The following is a 15,268-nucleotide window of genomic DNA, read 5'->3' on the forward strand; positions in this document are numbered from 1 at the left end:
GTGCAAACAAGGTCATGGGTCACTCCAAGACCTCCCCACTTGGAGAGCCTCTTCCCTCCCTCCCCCACCGCATACACATAGTCTTTGTTTATATGACTGGCCTCTGTGTACTCTCCTATTTCTAAAAGCAAAGTACGCCTTCAGGTTGTAAGCGTGCCGAGGGCTAGGAGTGTGCATGCATATAAATATGACCTTTGCAAATGTGTGCCTGCATCTGTTTCCTTAACATACTTGGCGAGCCTGCTGGCCATAGTGACTGGTGTGCCTCCTCCCCAGGCCTGTAGTCGGAAGCTCTACAACTGGTTGAGGGTGGCACCCTACCGGCCGGATCAACAGGTAGAGGAAGATGACGACTTTATGGATGAGAACCAAGGGAAGGGCATCCGAGTCCTAGGCATTGCTTTCTCCTCTGCCAGGTAACTTCCTGTCTGGCATCACCCCTTATCTGTCTCCCTAGTCTTGTTCTTCTCTTACTCATGTCCTCGTATTGCTGATTATCACACGGTTCTTTTTTTGTTGGGCTGGCAGAGATCACCCTGTGTTCTGCTCCTTGGTCAACGGTGAAGGAGAAGTGACAGACTTCCTCCGGCTGCCTCATTTTACCAAACGGCGAACTGCATGGAGAGAGGAAGAACGGGAGAAGAAGGCAAGTGACTAGGACAGGTTACCAAGTGTACATCTTGAGCACATCTTATAATTCAGTGGGGATAAGAGTTTATGGTCTAAGCAACATCCCGTGCAAGACCCTGATTATCTCTGACCTGGTCCCTGACGTCTTAAGTCCTGGGATAAGTCTCACTTCCGTAGGCAGTAGATGGCACTCAAGTTCTAATGCAGAATTTCCTTCTGGCTTGAAGCCAGTTCCTAGGCCTTATGTGCTTCTGGAACTGCCATAACTTCTTTTGTTTTTACCAGCATCTGGGTCAGCTTGTTCCAGGAGCTGAAAGCCACTGTGGCATTAAGCCAATCTTTTCCCTGCTTTAGCATTTGTGTTTCTACCAGGGAAAGAGAAATTTGAATTCATCTCGTGTATATGCTTCTGATTTTTTTTAGCATAAAGGTATCTTTCAATTTTATTGACAGAACTCCATTCTAAAAAATAACTTTCAACAAACAGCTCTTTAAAAAAAGAAAGAAAAATCTTAAAGTGTAGATTAGAATAGTCTTGACTGCCAGGCAGTGGTTTATGTTAAAAAAGACCTAAGTATGTTTAGTTAACCACAACTCAAGTATAAGCCAGAAGTGTAATAATCTTAGGAAATATTAACAGAAGTATAATATTCAAACTAGAGGTCCTAGTCCCCTCATTTTGTCTTCCAGTTTGACAACGTGTGATGCATCATTGTTCTGTGGTCTTGTAAGGTCTCAAGCTACTTAGGGAGAGAGAAGTGCTTGAAATCTCCGTATCCTCAAAGTCATTCAGCTCCAATTTTCTTTCACTCCAGGCTCAAGACATTGAAACTCTAAAGAAATTCCTCCTGAACAAAAAGCCTCATGTGGTGACAGTTGCAGGAGAGAACAGGTAGGGGTACCAGGGGATTGGGCCAGGCCTGGCTTAAAGTCACTCATCCTTTATTGTTGAATCTGCTCTGTCCCTGTTACAGAGTAGGCATGCGCCTGTGTAGAGCCTTGATAATATCCCCATCCCCAGGGGATATCCCTGGGGATATTGTACCTCTTTGTCTTCAAAGTTCTCTCCTCCCCCACTCCCAGCCTTGAGATTGTTCATCCCTGAGAAACTGTCCAGAAGTATCCCTGACCAGCACCCCTCATTCCTCCAGGGATGCCCAGATGTTGATTGAGGATGTGAAGCGCATTGTGCATGAGCTGGACCAGGGTCAGCAGCTGTCCTCTATTGGGGTGGAGCTGATTGACAATGAGTTGGCCATTCTCTATATGAACAGCAAGAAATCAGAGGTAATGCTGGAGCCCCACCCTTAGGCCCTGCACAGGCAAGAGCTATCAATCCCAGGGAGTTGGGGAAACAAAGATTATGGGGGCACAGGATTGCACCTGTTCACTTACCTATGCAGAGGATCTCCATTGTGCCAGTCATGGTTCAGATTGGGAGCCCCAGAGATTAAATTGGTCCCAGGAAAAATGGTCCCAGAGAAGAGAAATTGACTTAAAAAGCCAGGTGGTTTGGATTTCCTCTTGCTGTTAGAGCTGAGGAGACTTTATGGCCCTGCTGACCCTCGTTTGACTCTAGGCAGAGTTCCGGGATTACCCTCCTGTGCTGAGACAGGCAGTCTCCCTGGCCCGGCGTATCCAGGACCCTCTGATTGAATTTGCCCAGGTTTGCAGCTCTGATGAAGACATCCTGTGCCTCAAGTTTCACCCCTTGCAGGTGAGTAGGATTTGACAGATAGGCCCAGGTGGACAGAGTGGCACAATAACTTTATCCCTGCTTGCTGTGTGTCGACAGGAGCATGTGGTGAAAGAAGAACTGCTCAACGCCTTGTACTGTGAATTTATCAACCGAGTCAATGAGGTTGGAGTTGATGTCAACCGTGCCATTGCCCACCCCTACAGCCAGGCCTTAATTCAGTATGTCTGTGGCCTGGGACCTCGAAAAGGGACCCATCTCCTAAAGGTAGGATTGGGTTGAATCAGAAAAAAAAGAAAACTTCTGTTTCATTGAACCTTTACTTTGCCAATATGCTTTGACAGGCAGACCAAGGTCAGAGAGGTAAAGGCACTTTACCTCTTGCCTAGAGTCATCCAGCTAGTGAGAGTCAAGAGTCAGACTTCAGACCAGGTGGCCACAGTCATGGTCTTCACTACTGTACAGTGGTGGCTTCTGGAAAAGATAGCCTGAGCCATGATTTAAAAGAGATGGAGGAAAGCGAGAGTGTACTAGACACAGACCTCAGGATAGTGGATTTTTTTGTTTTTTTGTTTTTTATATATATATATTGTTTATTTATTTTTGGCTGCATTGGGTCTTTGTTGCTTCACGCAGGCTTTCTTTAGTTGTGGCGAGCAGGGGCTACTCTTCGTTGTGGTGCACGGGCTTCTCATTGCGGTGGCTCCTCTTGTTCCAGAGCTCGGGTTCTAGGCACGCGGGCTCAGTAGTTGTGGCACGCGGGCTCTAGAGCGCAGGCTCAGTAGTTGTGGTGCATGGTCTTTGTTGCTCCGCGGCATGTGGGATCTTCCCGAACCAGGGCTGGAACCCGTGTCCCCTGCATTGGCAGGCAGATTCTTAACCACTGTGCCACCAGGGAAGCGCAGGATAGTGAGGTTTTTTTCCCCAGTGGAAAGCAAAGATTTCAATACAGAGGAGGGTATGTAGTGATCTTCAAGAGTATTTGTAATGTTTTTTTTTCTTAATATGGGGTGGCTACTTGACTGTATTATTAACTTTGAAGCAATACATTAGGTTTGTATTATCTTTGCTTGGCATAGTGTAGTTCTTTAACATAATTTTTTTAGTAGCAGTTAGTATGGTGTAGTGCTCAGTTAGATATCGGGGTGTGGTGGCAAAATTCCCATCATGGAGGGTTTCCCAGAGACCTGAAAGCAGGCTGGGAGGTGGGGCCTGCCTACTACTCCAGCTTACTCCAGTCCTCTCTTCTAGATCCTGAAACAGAACAACACCAGGCTCGAGAGCCGGACCCAGCTGGTCACCATGTGCCACATGGGTCCCAAAGTCTTCATGAATTGCGCTGGCTTCCTCAAGATCGACACGGCCTCCCTGGGGGACAGGTGATGCCCTCTGCCTGGGTGGGCCAAGAGGAATTCTCTTGGGCTTTGCTTTGGGGATTCAGGGATTAGGGCTGTCAAAGGGCCACAAGCTGTTTAAATTAGGAAATGTTTTAAAGCAAAGGTGAGGAACCTTTATTTAGTCAAGAGCCTCTGACCTATGGAAAAGATCAGTTCAATTATGTGAAGCTTTTTTGTGAGAGAAACATAAAAAGAACCAACTTAGTTTATAAATTAAGGACAGAAAACATAAGATTTGGTTCAGTAAACACAAACTTGTTCTGTTGTTAATAGTTTGTTGTGGCTAGATAAGGGTGGGAATAGAAGGGGCAGTGGAGAAGCAGTGTGGGGGTCTGAGGCATAAGGAAGGGGGAGAGAGATTTGGTATGTTTTGAGATGATGTTATTGAGAGAAAGTTCTATTCACTTGGACTTTGGACTTCACTATTGACCTCTTCCTCTCCAGAAGTTATCAACTCAGTCTTTGGAGGATCTTTTCCACGGGCACATAGCTCCTCATTCAGTAATGGAAATCAGTGGGGAAATAGGCTTCAAGTTCTAAAACTTCATTTTCCACCCAGCTTTGCTGTAACACTCCACGAATAACATAGGTCCATGTGAGTGCACGGGCAAGACCAGCCTGGGAAGGCTTTATGGGGGAAAGTAGCTGTCAGCAAATTCTCAAAGGTCTTCTTCCCCCTTCTTGTTTTATCTTATTATAAGACTTATATAAGTTCATGATATAAAATTCAACATATAGAAATATTATGCAGAAAGTGGAAGTCCCCCATAATCCCACCCCCCAGAGATAATTACCATAACAAGTGGATGTATACTACAACTTTTCTAAATTTTATTTTTGCTATGCATTTACTAACTACCCATTTGCTACAAAAATGGGATCATACGGTTCATAGTGTTTTGCAGTGCATTTTTCACGTATCAATATATTGTGGCCATCTTTCCATGTCAGCACACATAGATCTACCTCATTCTTTTTAATGGCTGTATAGTATTCCATTGTATGGAGGTACCCTAATTTATTTAACCAGTTCCCCATTGGTGGACGTCTGGGTTGTTACTAGAAGCTTCTCGTTATATATCCTGCCCCTTTTCTGCCTTTCCTTCAGCACTGACTCATATATTGAAGTCCTTGATGGTTCCCGAGTTCACCCTGAGACCTATGAGTGGGCCAGGAAGATGGCAGTGGATGCTCTGGAATATGATGAATCAGCCGAGGATGCCAACCCTGCAGGGGCCCTTGAAGAGATCTTGGAAAACCCAGAGCGACTCAAGGACCTGGACTTGGATGCCTTTGCAGAAGAACTGGAGAGGCAGGTGGGTGACAGTGTAGAAGGCCTGGCACAGAAACCATCCCAAGTGGCCTAGTTGAGAGGAGACTCAGGCAGCAAGTCCTCAGAGAAGCCCTAATACTGTTAGTGTAGGAGACCTGATCCTTCTCTCCCTGTGCTGTACTGGGTTTCTCAAGGATGTTTTCGGTCTGCTTATTAAGGAGCTAAGGACGTCTCAGAGACTGCTATAGTCATTGTTGGGGGCACATTGTGAGGGAGCTGGGAGGGGGTGAGTAGCAGGGTTTCCTTCTAGGCCCTCTTTCCTCCTCTCCAATGGTGCGGCTTTGCATTTGTCTGTTTTACACATTGGGGTTCCGTGAGGCATTTTTATCAGAACAGTGTTCCATGGCTAAGAAAAAGTTTGAAAACCTCCTTTAGTCCTTTAGTAAATGTTGGGGGGAGAGAAGAGAAACCCTGACAGGAGCCAACTGGCTTACTTCTTTCATCGAAACCCCTGATGGCTCAGTTGGGGAGCAGTTGCAAGGCTCTTCTTGACGGGGGCTTCTTCCCCAGGGCTATGGTGACAAACACATCACTCTGTATGACATCCGAGCGGAGCTGAGCTGTCGGTATAAGGACCTCCGGACAGCCTATCGCTCTCCCAACACAGAGGAAATCTTCAATATGTTAACCAAAGAAACACCAGAGACCTTCTACATTGGTAAATTCTGTGTCTGTGTTTTAGTTGGAGGAGGATCTGTAGGGGTGAGGGGATGCGTTTACTGTACACATTCAAACCAAGCAAGAGTTTGAACTGTACAGTACAGTTTGTACTATAGGTGGGAAAGACCAGAGAAACTTTTAAGAAGATTATAGAGCCCTGAGCTGGAAGTCAAAGCTGAGTTCAAGGTCAGATTATGCTTTTAACCTGCTGCTGTGGGGTCTTCATGGGGTCAGTCTTATGGCCTCATTTTCCTGTCATCAAATGAGAGGAAGATCTCCCTTTTTGAGGATGTGAAGGAAATCAGTGGAGATGCTCTAGGACAGAAGTTCTGTCACTAAACGGCTGGTGGGAAGGAGTTACCTCTCCAGTTCTCTTAGCCTGCTTCCTGTTCTCTTCTTCCCTTCCCTCTCCTCCTCTCCCCTTCCTCCAGGAAAGCTCATTATCTGCAACGTCACTGGCATCGCCCACAGGCGTCCACAGGGTGAGAGCTATGACCAGGCAATCCGCAACGATGAGACAGGGCTATGGCAGTGCCCCTTCTGTCAACAGGACAATTTCCCTGAACTAAGCGAGGTACATGCTGCAGTGTTACCATGGTAACACTGAATTTCCTTTATTGAATGGTCTCAGTGCCCTAGAAAGGAACCAAGAATGGGGATAGTTTAGATGACACTTTACCAAGTGAATACACAAAGGAGGAAGAGGGCTGGAATGCGTATAGGCCTAACATGAAGTCCCTCTGTATGCTAGTCGGAAGTGATCTATGTGGTTTTTTCTGTTCTCGCTCAGCCCTTAATCCTTGTTTCCCATTCTCTGAGGATGTAGCTCAACCAGAGTAGAGACAAGAGGATATATGCATTTCTCACATACAGTGTAGGCACGGTGTCCCTATGCTAGTTAGAAGGTATCTGTAAGGCTCCCTTCAATTTTTTCATTCTCCACACACGTCTTAATTTTTCCCACATTCTTCTAGACATCATCTGCTTTTCTCATGGTTAGAACTCATAAAAGCCATCCTGAAAGCTTTTTCTGGATCCTCAAATGTTATTTAGGCAGACTGTAAAATAGACAATTTCTTAACTTTACCCAATAAAAGAAGCTGGTGAGATTTGTCCAGGTTATAAAAGAGCCAAGGTGTGCCTGGTTCACTGAAATGAGTTGTTCTGAGGAGACTGACAGAGATATTTCTTATGCCCACTAGGTCAGAACAGAATGGGAGGGAGGGGCTTCAGTTGTAGTTGGAGGGACATATAAATTAGATTAACATAAAAGATTGGTCTGATGGCCAGTGGTGCCAAACATGAGTTATGAGTCAAGGAGCTTCGGGAATATTCAAATTCTGTGTTGCTGGGTGGCTAAGTCATTGTGTTCTCACATCATGATGCCAGTGTCAGTGGTAAAATGAATTACAGCACTCCTGGCAGCTCTTTTCTGAATGTGTGATCTCCAGAATCTTAATGATCAAGCTCCTCTTCTGATGCCCTCTTTAGGTCTGGAACCACTTTGACAGTGGTTCATGCCCAGGCCAGGCCATCGGTGTCAAAACAAGGCTAGACAATGGTGTCACTGGCTTCATCCCCACCAAATTCCTCAGTGACAAAGTGGTAAAGCGGCCAGAGGAACGAGTGAAGGTAGGTGAATGACTGGGGTAAGGCCCCTGGTGTAGTTTTCAGCTGCCCAAATCAGGCTGGCTTTGGGCTGTCCCCACCAGGAGTTAGGCTCTGTTCCCAGTGGCTCCTGGTGGGGAGCATTTCAGGAGGATTTATAACCAGTTGAGTGAAGTCAGGGCAAGAACCGTCTGTCTGAATGAGGGGCAGCTTTTGTGCACTGCCTTTGTGAAATTTCATCAAATTGCCAGCCCTTTGAGAGACGGCTCTCTCTTCCTGTGTGGGAAGCTGCGGTTTAGTCCAGCGGGCAGGAAGCAGGGCCCAGCATTACATGCTGTGAAGCAGAAAGGCTAAGCTCCCTTTCTGTTCTAGTATGCACTTGTCAGAGCTGCCATTTATTATGCACACACTAGATACCAGCCCTTGACATTTACATATGTTGACTCAAATCTCACAGCCTGATGGGGAAGGAAATACTACCTTCTTTTTTCAGAGAAATTTGAGTGCCTTCTCCAGGATCAGCTGGTTTGTTAGTGATACAGCTGGTACCAGATCTGCCAAATTCTCTGGTTCTAAGTGTTGTGAACCCCTGAGCTATGGACTTAGGAAGGCTGGGGAAAGACATTCCGAATACAGGCATACCTGATTTTATTGACCTTTGTAGATACCGTTTGTTTGTTTGTTTGTTTTTACAAATTTAAGGTTGGTAGTAACCCTGCATCGAGCAAGTCTATCAGTACCATTTTCCCAACAGCATTTGATCACTTCGTGTCTCTGTGTCACATTTACGTGTGGTAATTCTCACAGTATTTCAAACTTTTTCATTATATTTGTTAGGGTGATCTGTGATCAGTAGTCTTTGATGTTAGTCTTGCAAAAAGATTAGGACTCGCTAAAGGCTCAGGTGATGGTTAACATTTTTAAGCAATAAAGTAATTTTTAACGAAGGTATGTACACATATTTTAAAACATAATAGTGTTGCACCCTTAGTAGACTGTAGTGTAAACATAACTTTTATATGTACCGGGAAACTAAAAAATTCTTGTGACTGACTTTATTGTGATATCTGCTTTATTGCGGTGGTCTGGAACTGAGCCTGGAATATCTCCAAGGTATGCCTGTAAATGAAGCTAGGGAGATTTTCAGAAGGAGAGCCATGCAGATGACTAGGTTTTGTCCCTCTTAGACAGAAGGGCTCAAATCAGGGGTAAAGTACAGAAAATAGCTACTACTTTGCTTTCCCTCCAAAAATGGCAGCCAGACTTGGATCACATCCTAGCAGCAATAATTAGGCAGCTTTATGAGAAAAGGGACTATTACAGTGACAGAAGACGTCCCAGGAGGCTCCAGTTGGTTTTTCTGCCTAGAGTGGGAGGCATCAGTACAGGGCACAGACTGTAGTCTGCAGACGAGACTCAACCCTGAACTCCTACTAATCTGCCACTCAGTAGCTGGCTGGCTTTGGGCAGTCACTCCACCTTTCTGCCTGGACTTTGCTTTTCTCACATGTAAAATAGGGCATCGGGCTAGACCATCTTTGTCCCTTCCAGCTCAAATGTTCTGTGGATCTAGGTGGGAATGACTGTTCACTGCCGCATCATGAAGATTGACATCGAGAAGTTTAGTGCAGACCTGACCTGCCGCACCTCAGACCTCATGGACAGGAACAACGAGTGGAAACTGCCCAAGGACACCTACTATGACTTTGACGCGGAAGCAGCAGACCACAAGCAGGAGGAGGACATGAAACGGAAGCAGCAGCGGACCAGTGAGTGTGCCCGTGACCACGCCTGTGCACCCCAAGTCCTGGCAGCTCTCCCTCTGCAGGATGCACTGCTGACTGCTCAGCTTCCCAGTGGCAGTGAGTGCTCAGCTCTGAGGTGCTGAGACCCGGAGGCATCATGAAAGGGAGCCATTGGCAGGGCTGGAAGCTGGGGTCTTCTTGGGTCACATTTTCTTTGCTAATGCACTGTGACTCTTAAAGCTTCATTCTCTCAGCACCCAGGGGCCCAGGTTAACATATCCTTCATATCAGAGAATCCAGGCCCAGAGAGGGTGAAAGAGTCTCAGAATTCAGTAGTGGGTCAGAAATTAAGCCATGGCCTGTCCCATTGCTGTTGGCTCCCAGTCCCATCACCTGATCTATACTTCTTTCCTGCTCTCTTCAGCATATATCAAGCGAGTGATTGCACACCCGTCCTTCCATAATATAAATTTTAAGCAAGCAGAAAAAATGATGGAGACCATGGACCAAGGTGACGTGATCATCCGACCGAGCAGCAAGGGTGAAAATCACCTGACAGTGACCTGGAAGGTCAGTGACGGCATATACCAGCACGTGGATGTGCGGGAAGAGGGCAAGGAAAATGCCTTCAGCCTGGGAGCCACCCTGTGGATCAACAGTGAGGTGAGAGGCAGCCCCTGCCTGCACTAGCATCCCCACTCCTGCTTCCAGAAACAAACCACTTTCACCTTAGTTACTGGTATGCATTGTATTTTAGCTACACAGAGCAACAAAACAGGAGGTTGGTTATGAAATGAGTAATTTGATAATCAGTTTTGTATATTTTGCACTTCTTTCCCTGTCCTCCAAATTTTAAAATAGACTAGAGAACCGCTGGAGGAAGAGGAGAAAATACACATGCAAGTGCTTCGTGCACAACACACACACACACCAAATTTCTTTGTCCTGTTTTCAGTGGAGAGAAATTTTATGAAGCCCCTATTGTTCCCAAGCACTAAGGGAGAACTAAAGTTATGAAAAAAAGGATTTTGTGCCTTATAAGCTAATAAATCTGGGCATGACTCAAACAGATGGATAAATTGAGGGGACTTTGCAGCAGAGTGAGGCTGCAGCAGGGCTGGGGAGTTCCTCCCCTCCAGTGGGTTCTCTTCCAGGTGGATTTGATGAAAGGCTGACTCTCAGCTCTGGATATGACAGTCGGGGCCTTTTTCTTCCCACAGGAATTTGAAGACTTGGATGAGATTGTTGCCCGCTATGTTCAGCCTATGGCATCCTTTGCCCGGGACCTTCTGAACCACAAGTATTATCAGGACTGCAGTGGTGGGGACCGTAAGGTGAGCCCAGGGCCCTGCAAGGGATGACACCTCCCAGTCACTTACGGATGTATGGTTTCCCTTCAGTGTCGGGGATGCTGAGCTGGTGAAGGAGGTGTGCGTCACGTGTGAGCCAGACACTGTGTACCAAGCACGCTGCTATCCCAACCTCTCCCCCTCATTCTACCCCCAGAAATTAGAGGAGCTGCTCATCAAAACTAAGAAGGAGAAGCCCACCTTCATTCCCTATTTCATCTGTGCCTGCAAGGAACTGCCCGGCAAGTTCCTACTGGGATACCAGCCCCGGGGTAAACCCAGGTGAGCACTGGTGCTGAGAAGGTGCTGCCACTGGGGTCCACAGATAGGTTAGCAGGCCCCCAAACAGTACTCTCTCTGGTTCTGCTTGACTGCCTTTCTCCTCTTATCTGTTTAGCGTGGAGATGAAGGTTGGAGGTGGGGAAAGAGGGTGATGATTTAGAGGCAAAAGGCAGACTGAATAAGAAAGGTGCTTTAATCAACCCTGGGAAAAGGTGTTCCCTTCACCTCTTCTCCCTCCCAGAGAGTGATAGAAATCACCAGACACTCTCTCCACTGACTGGCAAAGATGGGAGCCAACACACTGGTCACTCCTTCCACTCTCTGCTTCACCCTCACCAGGGCTTTCCAGCACACGGTGGCTCACTGTTGCTGTGGTGAGCCTGCGCTGAACGGGGATAGGTCAGGAGAGCATCTCTTCCAGTCACTAACCTGCTCCGCTCCCTTCTGTGTGTGACTGACAGGCTGGCCTTCCTAGGGATTCCTCTATCTGAGTCCCTCCTTTGTTCACCCGGCATCAGACAAAGTCTGATTTCCTTAGGCCTGCTTTCTTTGTGTCCGTTACCCAGACTGATAGCCATACTAGCCTTCTCTACTCCCCCATCCTCCCTTTGGTCCTTGGCCACGGCCTGTGCCTTTCTGCTCTTAGTCCTGTACTGCTCGCACATGATGCACAGTGTGGGCTCTATTAGGAGGGGCTCAGAGGCCAGAGGACAAGAAGCTCTGGACTCTGGACCCTGCACCATCGTGGGCACTTCTGGAATATTGTGCTTGTTTCTGAGAAGCCTTTTCTGACTCACCAGCATGCTTCCAGAAGGTGGCAGCCAGGACCATGTGGCGGTTGGAAACTATCCCATGAGGAACAATTGAACAAACAGGGGACTTAAACCAGGAGCAGAGGCAACATGATAGCGTCCCGTGGAAAGGGGCACAAACTCCTTGTGGTGCAGAATGAACAACACTTGGGTAGAAGATCTAGGAAGCAGGTTTCAGCTTAATATGAGTCAGCACATTGCCATACTTAGCATTGACTGTTGGCTGTTGACAGCTATCCTTTATTGAGCACAACCTGTTTTAAGTGTTGCGATAAGTGCTTTACGTGTTGTCTCATTTATTCCTCATACCCACGCTATAGGTTTAAGTGCTATTATCCTCATTTTACAAATGAGGCTGAGATTCAGGTTTAGTAACTTGGTACAAAGCTATATAGGTGATGAGTGGCAGAGACAAAACTGGAACAAGGACTGGGTCTGAACCCAGAGCCCAGCCTCTGATCTACTCTCTGCTCTGGCAAAGTGTTAAATAAGGGCAGACCAACCACCGTCAAGAAGCACTTCCAGATTCCGGCTCGTGGGGAGCTGTGCTTTGCTGCCTTGGGAGGCCCCTCCCAACCCCGACACTCTGTGATCTCAGTAACCCTGACCTGCAGCGTGCTGCCAACATACTGCAGCTCAGGACGGTGGCCCAGCCCCCAGCAAGGCTTCTTCTGGCAGCCTGAACATAGCACACCAGGGGCTGCTGACTCCTGGCCTTGCCTGGACTCTGCTGTGCCCTCCTCACCTCACCCAGAGTGCAGCCTCCTTTTACAGGGTCAGGGACTGGCTCTTTTATCTCTCCTTTCCCCCAGCACCCAGTGTGGCTACTTCACATGGTGGAAATCTGCTCCGGCCGCTCTCTTACAGCTGGCCACAGGTGGTATCTGATGCATGTTTCCTCCCAAAATCCCAGGATAGAATATGTAACAGTGACTCCAGAAGGATTCCGGTACCGGGGCCAAATCTTCCCGACTGTGAATGGCCTTTTCAGATGGTTTAAGGACCATTATCAGGATCCCGTACCAGGTGAGTTCTACTCTCTCTGACTTCTGGAGTGTGGTTGAAGGGACACCTAAGTGCTGAGTCAAGATAATCACTAGCCTTCTATAGGAGGGGCTGAGGCCTAGGCTGTCATTATAGTTCTCTTAATTCCTATTCCATCTTCCACTTTGCCTATACAGCTTCCCTTTTTTTTTTTTTTTTTTTTTAATTTATGTATTTGGCCACACCACGTGGCTTGTGGGATGTTAGTTCCCCGACCAGGGATTGAACCCGTGCCCTCAGCAGTGGGAGCACAGAGTTCTAACCACTGGACCGCCAGGGAATACCCCCAGCTTCCCTTCTTTCCACCCACCTCAGTACCTCTCCCAGCCCCCCAGTTGTAAAACCAGTAGGTTTCTGGTGAGACATAATTTGGGCCATTTCTTACAGGCATCACCCCCAGTAGCAGCAGCAGGACCCGGACACCTGCCTCTATCAATGCTACCCCAGCCAACATCAACCTTGCAGGTAAGGAGCTCGTGCCGGGGACTGGGGGTAAGAGGGATGGAGCTAGAAGGACTGTCACCTCTAACATGCCCATCTCCCACCTCTGTGTGCTTACAGATCTGACACGGGCTGTGAACGCCCTGCCCCAGAACATGACCTCACAGGTGTTCAGTGCCATTGCTGCCGTGACAGGCCAAGGCCAGAACCCTAATGCCACCCCAGCGCAGTGGGCCTCCAGCCAGTATGGCTATGGCGGCAGCGGAGGGGGCAGCAGCGCTTACCACGTACGTGGCTTGGGGAGGAAGCTCCCTGCAGAGGGTGGGGAAGGGTGAAAGGGAACGGTCATCCTTTACCAGCCTGTGTCCATAGACTGGCCTCTGCAGTGCCCACCACGAGGGCCTTCATAGGGGCTGCCACAGCATTAGGAACTGTCTCCAGCAGATGTTCCTTTTTCTCAGGCCCATTTGAGGGGAAAGGGAATGAGAGAAGTTCTGACCTTTCCACGGAGTCTTTTGGGATCTTTAGAATCCTCAAGCCTCTGACAACCTCAAGTGGTCAAGGGTGTGCCCTGTTGTTGTGCCAGGTCCCATCGTGCTAGCCTGCCTCTGCTGCTCAGAACCACACACTGCTCAGGAGAGGGTCAGCTGGAAGGCTCTGGATGGAGCCCAAATTTTCAGCTTGCCAGAAATTCACAGGAAAACCAAATAAGCACAAAACCCGTCCCGATTCAACTGTTCACCCTTCTCCAGGTGTTCCCGACGCCAGCCCAGCAGCCAGTGGCCACGCCACTAATGACCCCCAGCTACTCCTACACAACCCCGAGCCAGCCCATCACCACACCGCAGTACCACCAGCTACAGGCCAGCACCACCCCTCAGTCTGCCCAGGCCCAGCCCCAGCCCTCCTCCAGCTCCCGGCAACGGCAGCAGCAGCCAAAGTAAGTATACAGATGGTGGCACAGAACAGGTTATTAGGAGAGGGAGGTGCTCTGGATCTTCTGACAGCCATGACCCAGGTGATGTCCCCAGGAGGACTGCTTTCTGGGAGAAGGGGGAAGAACACAGTGTGGCAGCAGGCCGTGGTTGCTGTCCATAGAGGCGAGGTCCATTTCTGCAAGAATGGATACTCACCAGTGATTGCTGGGAAGGCTTTCTTCTAGAGAGTCCCAGTCTCAAAGGCCCTTGTTCTCCCTCCCAGGTCCAACAGCCATGCAGCCATCGACTGGGGGAAGATGGCGGAACAGTGGCTGCAGGAGAAGGAGGCAGAACGGCGGAAACAGAAGCAGCGGCTGACACCTCGGCCCTCCCCCAGCCCTATGATCGAAAGCACCCCCATGTCTATTGCTGGCGATGCCACCCCACTCCTGGACGAGATGGATCGGTAGGGGGCCTGCTTCTAGGACTCTGGTTACCTCTGAGGCCGGGAGAGGCCTGGCTGCCCATTGCCTCACTCCTTGCCCCTCCTTTTCTGTCCATAAAGTGGAGTGAATTGACGTTCTCTTTGGTGGTCAGCCTGGATGGGTGACAGGCTGGATGGCCTTGCGCACTTGAGCTCAGTGTACGCTAGGCAACAATACTCCCACTCCAGGCCCTCACCGACCACCTGTCCTGGGACCAGGCTGGGAAGGGAGTGTGGCAGGGAGGAAGAAGAGGAAAAAGAAAATGAGAATGGAACAAACAGTTTTGTATTCTACTCCCTACAAGCCATTTTGAGCTTCTGCTCTCACCTGACTCTGGGCTGTGCCGGGGCACCAGCTCAGCACGTGAGTCTCCCCCAGCTCTCGTGGGGAGAGGGATGCTATTTATTCAGTTTGGGACAGGAGAGAGGAGGGAAGGTATTTCTGACCCTGATACCAACAGCTTGGGTGGCTATCAAAGCAGGATCACAAGGGATGTAGGGGAGCAGTGCTAACCTGCCCAGCCCCACCCGGCTGCCCCTACCCCCTGCTGCCACGCTTCCTGCCCGTCATTTGAATAAACAGTGTTTCTACAGAGCACTTGGCAAAGCTTCTCTCCAACTCTCCAGCTCTTGAGGGGGAGCTTTCAAAGCAGTGTTCGGAGCTCTGAGGGCTCCCTTGACTCCCTCTTCCAGGCCATCAGAGAGGCAGGGACTTACAGAGGAGCAGGTGGCTTCTGTACCACGTTGCCTAGGGTCACATCCCTGCTCCACTTCCCAGCCCTGTGACCCTGAGCGAGTTCCTGTTGTCTCTAAGCCAGCTTTCTTATCTGTAAAATGGAGATGATGATACCTAGCTCAGCAGGGCAGCTG

General features: G+C 48.7%; 1 protein-coding gene across 3 annotated transcripts in view; it reads left to right on the plus strand.

The window, feature by feature from the left end:
• Positions 1-14,993, plus strand: part of SUPT6H (SPT6 homolog, histone chaperone and transcription elongation factor) — a 31,585-nt gene extending 16,592 nt beyond the window's left edge. The window contains exons 18-37 of one of the 3 annotated variants that reach the window (XM_082442776.1): positions 277-416; positions 529-646; positions 1,446-1,522; positions 1,782-1,917; positions 2,210-2,347; positions 2,426-2,593; positions 3,578-3,705; positions 4,832-5,039; positions 5,567-5,714; positions 6,148-6,290; positions 7,208-7,348; positions 8,898-9,093; positions 9,494-9,732; positions 10,290-10,403; positions 10,576-10,700; positions 12,426-12,538; positions 12,944-13,021; positions 13,118-13,284; positions 13,750-13,937; positions 14,198-14,993. In XM_082442776.1, the coding sequence (XP_082298902.1) occupies positions 277-416; positions 529-646; positions 1,446-1,522; positions 1,782-1,917; positions 2,210-2,347; positions 2,426-2,593; positions 3,578-3,705; positions 4,832-5,039; positions 5,567-5,714; positions 6,148-6,290; positions 7,208-7,348; positions 8,898-9,093; positions 9,494-9,732; positions 10,290-10,403; positions 10,576-10,700; positions 12,426-12,538; positions 12,944-13,021; positions 13,118-13,284; positions 13,750-13,937; positions 14,198-14,384 (2,952 nt within the window). In that variant the 3' untranslated portion in view covers positions 14,385-14,993. The remainder of the gene's footprint in view (positions 1-276; positions 417-528; positions 647-1,445; positions 1,523-1,781; positions 1,918-2,209; positions 2,348-2,425; positions 2,594-3,577; positions 3,706-4,831; positions 5,040-5,566; positions 5,715-6,147; positions 6,291-7,207; positions 7,349-8,897; positions 9,094-9,493; positions 9,733-10,289; positions 10,404-10,575; positions 10,701-12,425; positions 12,539-12,943; positions 13,022-13,117; positions 13,285-13,749; positions 13,938-14,197) is intronic. The other 2 variants (XM_082442777.1, XM_082442778.1) reach the window with 2 other exon arrangements.
• The last annotated feature ends 275 nt before the right edge of the window (positions 14,994-15,268 follow it).

The sequence above is a fragment of the Balaenoptera physalus genome (genome assembly GCF_965194825.1).
Source record: "Balaenoptera physalus genome assembly, chromosome: 20".
Lineage (NCBI taxonomy): Eukaryota > Metazoa > Chordata > Mammalia > Artiodactyla > Balaenopteridae > Balaenoptera > Balaenoptera physalus.